Source organism: Nestor notabilis, unplaced genomic scaffold (genome assembly GCF_000696875.1).
Source record: "Nestor notabilis isolate BGI_N333 unplaced genomic scaffold, ASM69687v1 Scaffold22231, whole genome shotgun sequence".
NCBI classification, from domain to species: Eukaryota; Metazoa; Chordata; class Aves; order Psittaciformes; family Psittacidae; genus Nestor; species Nestor notabilis.
In genome coordinates this window covers 1-8,283 of record NW_009913649.1, presented here as the reverse complement: position 1 = coordinate 8,283, position 8,283 = coordinate 1, and the positions used below count along the sequence as shown (strand labels likewise).

The window sequence follows — 8,283 nt, the reverse complement described above, 5'->3', positions numbered from 1 at the left end:
TATATGTTAAAAAAATCCAGTAATTATAGAGTATTTCCACACAAAAAACAACTAGTTGCACATGATGTGATATGTAAAGCAAATTGCTGAAAGTCTCGTAAGTCTTTGGGATGATCAAAGTATAACTAACAAAAACTTAAAAATGATGATTGAATTTTCATAAAAGAAGGTTTTTGATGGTGGGGAAGAAGGAATTCCCCTCCTATGTATCCTCATTCCACATGGCTTTTACAGACAGCCCCTTCCCCAATAAGCCACAGGTGGATTTTTAAGATCTAGAGATATATTTTAATGAGGTTATCTTCTGTATAGCAGTACTAATAAGGTTTCCAGTGACTTTTTCATAAAACATAGTCTAGTTTTAATAAGTTTATAGTGTTTCAGAAGTTTCAGGCTATTTAAACTCCAGAAGAATACAAATCTGATCCAATTATTTTAAAAACTAATAAAACAGAAATTCCTTTATTTGCTGTGAAAATTTAGTTACCTTCTGGTCTGAAAATTCAATCCAGTTTTTATTCTCCCACTCCCCCCTAAAAAAAGTCTTGTAGTTACACATAATAAAGAAAGAAAATTGCTCCTTGCCTATGGATGTACATAGTTCTTCAAATTCCAACCCCTCTCTAAGCTGCTAACCATCACACAACATATGCCATTTGGCAATTTGTCTCCTAGGATATTCACAGATTTCTTTCCAGTGCTCTCCACCTGTTCCTTCAGCTGAGCATCCCAAGGTTAACCGGCCAATGACCTCATTCCTTGACCCCCTATCTGAATCTAAGACCAAAAATTCAATGCTGATATCATCAAGGCCATCACAAGGAATGTCAAAGACAAACAATTCATTGAACACTGCATTAGGGGTGCATTTCTTCACGTGGGTTTTCTTTTTAGAAATTCTCTTCTTAGCATGGTACAGGTTCACTTTGACATAAGGGTCTGCAATGAAAAGAAACAGCACAGATTAACTATTGAACAGTGTTGCTTAGAAATTTCTTGATCTAGTTAGTGGTAAATTTCATAATGTACCAACATAATTACGTAACAATGAGGAGATGTTTCAAGTTATTAAAGATGATTCATCTCACCCAGTAGTAGCATTTCCATCTGAATTAGTACCTTTAAGCTCCCTTTACGGTCACCAAAGATGTAATCAAGATAGTGAAGTTTAGAGCATGATTCATCTGACCACCTTTGCATGTAATAGAGATGTTATTAAGGTTAACGGACTACAAGGCAGGATTTATCTCATGAAGAAGACACCGATATTTGATCAAATGAATTGATGATTCATTTTATTTAGTCTATTAGGAGACCTCAACACTAGTGATCAAGGAATCGAGGAGGTTGTCAGCTTCTGAATAAAAAAGTTCCCACCTTCCTAAGGAGATTGAGTTATGCAGTTGTTGTATGGTGCAAGCTGTTAGCTTACCACATAGAAATACCACTTCACCCTCCTCCCTGTCCACAATTTTTACTGGGCTGAGGGAAAAGTCACAGAGGAAGTAAGGACTTTCGTGAGTGAAGTATGTTACTGACACCCAAATATCTATTGAACCTACCCTTGCTGATAAACAGCAAATGATGAACTGCTTAAATTAACTTCGTGTCTAGGTGTAGCATGGCTGCCTGTATCTCTTAGAAGTATTATGTTCCTATTACAGTTATCAAGGTTGTACTGAGGAAAGCAGAAAGAGCAAACAAAATTTATAGCTTTTCTCAGAAGAGGTACAGTAAACAGACATGTAGTTTGGTTGTGCTGTAGGATCCAGGGGGCTGCTGAGACTAGAAGAGCTTTCCTTTTCATGTTATTTTCTTACCTGGGTGAACCTCAGCCAGACTTCGTCTGTTGAGGCCAGCTTGCTGTCATGCTGTGTTCATGAAACTCCCACTATCTGCTGTTTTGGGGTTGAATATTAGAAGTATGTATGCTGTCTTTTAGTGGAGTAAACTGCTGGGCTCTATTTATATCCTTTCTCATTATGATATGTGAATAAAATTGAGATCGGGAGGATTTCAATGAAACTTCCCTGTGTAAAAGGGAGTTGTCTATAGCTTTGTTATATTGGAACCAGGATGTGTTAACTTTCTAGGTAAATGCAGTATTTCTTGGTATGAGAAGTAGAAGGAACATATTATTGGCTTTAGTAATTATGATCCAGTGGTTCCCAAAACTGCTTCCTATTCGGCTTCTTTCAAAAAAACCCTTCTGCAATGAAATTGGTCCCATACAGAATCAACAGGAAATGTGCTACTACTTGTATAGTCTTCTGTGGTATACTGTTTGTTTGGTGTGGTTTTCTTATCTTTTAGTGTATTTTACATTTAATTTTATTATGTTATTATGTTATCTGGCATTAATGTGCGTCTAAGTGCAATTCTAGCATTGACCTCAAAGGAGGCTCCATGGAATAGCACCAGGCCAGGACAAGAGAGTGCAGAAACTGCTCCTTAGTGCACCCTGATTACAGCTCATGATAAAGCATGGGTGTTAAAGTACAACCTACTTCCAGCAGTGGCATAGTCCACCTTTTCATGATGTAAAGATGTGCTAGTGCTCAGAGGGCCAGATTCAGCACAGATGTAACTGGTTGTTTTTCTTGGTGCTAAGTTGAAATAACCCATATGATGATCTCACTCAATACTGATCTTCTACAAATAAACCTTTCTTTCTTTTTTTCATAAATAAAAGCCTTTTATATCTGCGAACACCATCCCATGCTTATGGCAGATGGGTTTTGTTCAAGACAAGCACAAAACTCATCCGTTTCCACTGCTACCAGATGTCATGTTTTTTTAATGTGATTGAAGAACAAATTTGTAAAATACATACCCTGGAAAATAAAGCATTGACCTAGATATAATAAAATTAATAGACTGCAAATAATAGAGAATATTTCTGAATTTATGGGGTATTTTTCGTCTTTGAAATGCCACATTTCAGCTGACTTCTGTCTGTTTGGTTTAGATTCTTAGGGCATATTCAGGAGTAAAACCATTACCTGATAATCCTGACACATCAGATTTAGGTAGATGCCTGGCTTTTAAAACAACCACAGTAAGCGTGTTTGTTGTAGACTGATAACAGAGAGAGACCAGTAATTCTCCACGCCCAGATGATTTCTGAAGAAATTAAAGGAAAAAAAAAAAAAAGAAATAAGACTATTTATAAGCAATTCATACTGACCAAGCTTTAAACCAGAATTACAAATTATGAAATGTCACACAACTGTATTCTCTGATGGTGTAAAAGGATACAATTTATGGAGCCATGCTGCTTTACATAGTAAATATAATTTCCCTCAACTGTAGCTATATAACTCTTCCTATGATTGGTTATTAGACTGAATAAAAATGAATTAATAAATATAGGTTGACATAACATCATTGTCTTCAGAGATGAGAAACGAAATCCTATATCATAAGAAAAAAAATTCTTAGTGAACATAAAAGATATTAAGCAAATCAAAATTCCATAAAGATATATTGAAAAAAAAAATCCAGTAAAGGTAAATAAAAAAAAATCTTCACTAAAGTTTTTTAAACAGAAAGGATTCAAATGGTTAATGAAATCTCATCCCTGACACTTTCTGAAGTAGCATCATATACAAGAAATAAAGATGAGATTGAAGACTTTCTCTATGATTACTACATTTTAATTTGTAGGAGTATTTTGCTTCAGAAAAAGAAGGAAGGTAAAGGAAACAAACAAAAATGATACCTTATATACCAGAAAACCTAATGGGTTATCAACAAAATATCAATGACATAGTTCTAGTATAGTGACAGAATTGCAAAATAACAATATTAGTTATACGTATGATGTCTGGTAGACATTTATTTGATTTGGCAGTATGCTTGCTCTCTGAAAACAATGAAATTGAAAGTCAATACACATTCCACTTTCTTAGTAGAGGTTAGGAGACAAAGGTGTGATGCATGTGCATTTCTGTGGTTCAGCTGTGATGGTTGTAATGATCTTTACATTCTGAACTCATACTATAACGTATGAAATATTTTTATCCCAGTGAAGTCAGTATGCTTTGCCATTGACTTCAGTAAGTCTTTGGCTTCTCCCTTGTGTCTTACTATCCTTAATAGGCCCGCAGCTTGTGCCACTGTTCCTAAGAGAGAAGGTAGTAACAGCACTGAAGTACAAGAACATACTACTGCACCAACACTGTGGTTTCTAACAGGTTCCAATTCCTTAAGTGAAGACTGCATTCTTTAAGAATCTGCTATAAAATCCATGTAGTTGACACAAAAGGTTTACACTGACTTCATTAACCTTTAAGGAAGAATGTTATCAAACAAACAAAGGAGATGGAGGAGAAACAGAATGATACATATATGTTTGCATTCTTTTATCTTAAAGCAAATTAACATGGATTGAGGCCTCTTGACCTAATGTAAATGTGTCCACTCAGACCTGCTGGAACCAGCTGAATAAGCATGTAGAGTTTGGGACATTAACAATTTCTTGCAACATGCTCATTGTAATGTTATTTTATTAGATTTGTATAATTGCTTCCTCACATTGTCATTATGAAAGCATCTCAGTGACTTGCATGATGGGCTTGTTCCCTTTTCTTTCCAAAATGGTAGCAGCATTACATAAGAATCATAGCTAACACTAGTAAAATGCTTTTAACGTTTAAATAAGAAATATGTTACCCTAACATTTCTTTTGATGATCTCTCTGTCCATTAGCAGTCTTCCTTCTGACAGCTCAATTCCTGAGAGGGGAATGAGGACTTCTCCAATGACATCATCTCTGGAAAACCTGTCAAAGCTCAAGATCATAAAGTGAAGTGTTAAGTCTTGAATTTGGCTATAGGGGATCCCATAAAATGTGAAGGTTTCATCGAAAGCTGGATCTAAAGTTTTTCTCAGCACTCGGGTTTTCACCTTATGCTTTTTCTCGGGCAGGATGGTCATTTTGATGTAGGGATCAGAAGTCATTGACTGTTCATCCATTGCTGGCAGCCCACGTGCTTCTTTGATATTCACTACAAATGCCTTTTTCTCAAAGTTGTACTCTAAGGAGAAAAACAGAGTTCCTAGCTTATCTTGTTTATCTTCAGAAGACAGGGAAGTGATGGACTTCAAACTGTCAGGGGATACTGAATCTTTCTTCCTTTCTGCAAAGTGCTTAGGAGACAAATTTTCAAGATCTGAAGAGCTCTGGATTTTAGGGGTTGCTTTGGGGAAGTTACCATTTAGATCTCTCTTCTCCAGGTCAAGATGGAGAGAATTCTTTGGCATCGATGACTTGTTCTTTGATTCGCTTTTGTCATCTGCTCCAAACTTCTTCTTACTGTTGAGATTTTCAGGGTAAATATCAACCCCCTTCAGAACATGGACAAACTTATACGGAGGGGTCTTATTGGATTTGGAAGATTTACGCTGGCAGCAGATCCAAGCAAAAAGAGAGACAGAGAAGACAAGGCCAAATGCACTAAAGATCCCAACCACTGTAGGAATTTCATCTGTAAATCAAATAAATAGCAACAAGCACATAAGCAGTAATACCTTGGACTCTATGTAATATTTAGTAAGGTAGTAATTAAAAAAAAAGAACCCAAACCTGACATGAGGCGGTAATTGCAGGATTGACAGACTGAAAGCGCTTATCATTGTATATATCGCTCGCCACCTGCAGGCATAAATGTGTAGTAGTCCTATACTAAGGCATGCTTGTTATGTTAGTACTTTTCCATACACAGTGTTTGGGAGGAAAATACTATTCCTGTCCTAATAGTAATAGCCATTAGTAACTGCTTGACTATCTCATCCCTCTGTGTGTAGTTTCTGAGTTTATATGTCTGTGGCGATAGCAGTTTTCAGAAGGTTTCAGCTTTGAGTTTATGAAACTGTGTTAGTTAGATAAATCAGATTCTGAAATACACGTTACTTAGAGATATATAATCTGCTTTTCACACTGTTTCCTAGAATACTTCGTACACTCAATTAACTCATTTCTTATGGTCTGATCCTATAATTGCCTGGAGGTATCTCTTGAAAGAACTGAGTTTAATTGGAGGTTATAACACTCCACAATTTCAATGGCATTTTCAGTACTTTGTGGGAAGAAGTCTATCAGGAAAATTTAGAATAATTATATACCAAGTGTCTTTTCCTCATGTGACAGTAGGCAGTCACATGTGAGTTCAAAGCTGAAAAAACTACTAAGTATATAATTGATAACCACTAGGCTTTGCATTTAAGATGCTATGAATCAAGGCAATGGGTAGTTTGCAGGAGGGGTCACTACTTTTTAGGAATGTGTAAGAAAAACATGAAAACATAATTCTCTTCTACCTTAACATGAATCCTATACTTAAAGTGGATAACGAGAAAACTGAGCAAGTGTTGCAACCTCAGTGGTCATGTGGATACAGTAGCCACATATAGAGTATCATTAGCCCTTCAAAGCATGCATCAAAGTGTAAATGAGAACACCTAATTGGAAATCCAGTTTTACCAATAAGTAACATTACTGAGTTTAAACCTCCCACAGTACAACAATCAGAGCTTAACCTTTATTCCCTGCAACAGAGGAAGAGCAGTAGTATATTACTGGAATGACATTGTGCATAAAGACAATTATGTAACAGTTCTGCTTCTCTCACAAATGATTATCAGATCATTCTGGATGAGAAAAGCAAATCTACCCCCCTTTATGCATTACTAAAATGGCTTCATCCAGGTAAAAGCTGGGCAGATAGATGTGCCCCCACTATACCTTTGCTTTTTAGTGGGATGATTTTAAAAATATCTACAACAATACAAAAAAGAGCAAAGTAGGACATAGTGTTCCAGCACAGAAAAGATCAGGCCTGTCTATTAATTTCTTTTGATAATATTAATGTAACTTTTCCTCTGCCTACAAGCTCTATCAGTCTACATACTTAACTGTAAGAACTTAATGAAATACCTGAACGTTATATACATATCCAAAAAGTATTTTTTCTAAGTTAAGCATGTGGCTCTGAGTTTCAAGAATTCCCTGGGCTGCAAAAATTTAAATATACATGGTAGAAAGGTAGAAAGCAAGATGTAATTGAAAATTAATCGAATATTTCAATAGCTTTTAAGAATGATTTGCACATTTGTTATACTTTTTCATGAGATGATAGACTTTTTACAGTAATGGATATTATGCTATACTTTAATCCTACAGCTACTGAAAACAATGGTAGAATAAATTTGATGGTTGAAATATTAATTTGCTTTCTTAAATAAGTAATTAGATAAGCATGATGTCACAAGTGTAGTTAGAAGTATCAAATGGGTGGGGTAGTAAAGAAGATGAAATGGTAACTGAAATGGGTTTGTATTTACAACTAAGTATGTCAAAACCTGCATTTCTTGTTGTTTGCATAATGTAAATCAATCGGTTAACATTGAAAACAGTGTATTAATAGAAAATACCACCTATTGATTCTGGGAGAAGTTTTCATTTCACTTACATGGTATAAATCTCGAGTCACTTCACTTAAGTCAGTGGAATGATCCTTGAATTAAACAACTGCTAAAGCAAATATAGTCTAGACTAGAGTCAATATTTAAAAAACAGAATTCAGAAACATTTTTACTTGCTGCTTTTCTGAGTAAAAATATATCTATTTTATCAGTGCATACATATGGCTGTTTCTGAAACTTCTGGCATCACAGTTAATCACCCTACATCCAGAAACTACTAAACTGAAAAGTTCATTATTATTGCTATCCTCAATGAACCCAACTTGACTAAGATGCAGCTGTTCAGCTAAAACCAGTGGGATTCTATATTTTCATCTTCCTAGCAATCTCATTTGCAAGACTACTTTTCACTTTAACTAACCTTTGACAAGTCTTTCTCTACAAGGAAACAGGAATTACAGTTATTCCAAGAATGTCTCGAGCAAAGATTTTCTCTGTGGCACAGGATGCATTTACATCATTTAACTCTAAAGCCACACTACTTTAACCAAGACAGAGAAAACAATCCCAAACCTCTCTCATCTGAAAATGCACCTACACAAACCACTTTATCTCTACTGGGTGGGGAACGGGTAAGAAGGAAGGGAGAGAGAAAGAAAGAAAATTCACACAACTTCTAATTAGGACCAAAGAGAACTGTGGGAAAACAGATTCCTCCCGCAAGATGTGTGCTGGGAGGCTCTGGGTGGCTCAGCAGCGGCTGCTTGCATGCACTTGTCCTGGGAAGAGGAGCAGCCCCCGGCTCCGCGGGCGAGAGTTGGGGCCGGGACGCGCTTACCGAACTGCTGGCGGCTGGCC

At 36.3% G+C, this 8,283-nt stretch overlaps 1 protein-coding gene across 1 annotated transcript; it reads right to left on the bottom strand.

The window, feature by feature from the left end:
- Positions 1-280: 280 nt before the first annotated feature.
- Positions 281-8,277, bottom strand: SYT4 (synaptotagmin IV). Its single transcript, XM_010023296.1, has 4 exons — positions 8,264-8,277; positions 4,675-5,489; positions 3,003-3,123; positions 281-939 (listed from the first exon to the last, which is right to left on the bottom strand). The coding sequence occupies exons 2-4, from the start codon at positions 5,263-5,265 to the stop codon at positions 632-634; spliced, it is 1,020 nt and encodes a 339-aa protein (XP_010021598.1). The 5' UTR covers positions 5,266-5,489; positions 8,264-8,277; the 3' UTR covers positions 281-631.
- Between the last annotated feature and the right edge of the window lie 6 nt (positions 8,278-8,283).

What these genes read in the sequence shown, in the direction of transcription:
- SYT4 (XM_010023296.1), bottom strand. Translation starts at nt 5,265, where the DNA reads ATGCCAAAGAATTCTCTCCATCTTGACCTGGAGAAGAGAGATCTAAAT. An exon ending in TCATCAAAAGAAATGTTAGG is followed by an intron (nt 3,124 to 4,674) that starts GTAACATATTTC and finishes TAATTTCTTCAG; the next exon opens with AAATCATCTGGGCGTGGAGA. An exon ending in TGATGTGTCAGGATTATCAG is followed by an intron (nt 940 to 3,002) that starts GTAATGGTTTTA and finishes TTTTCATTGCAG; the next exon opens with ACCCTTATGTCAAAGTGAAC.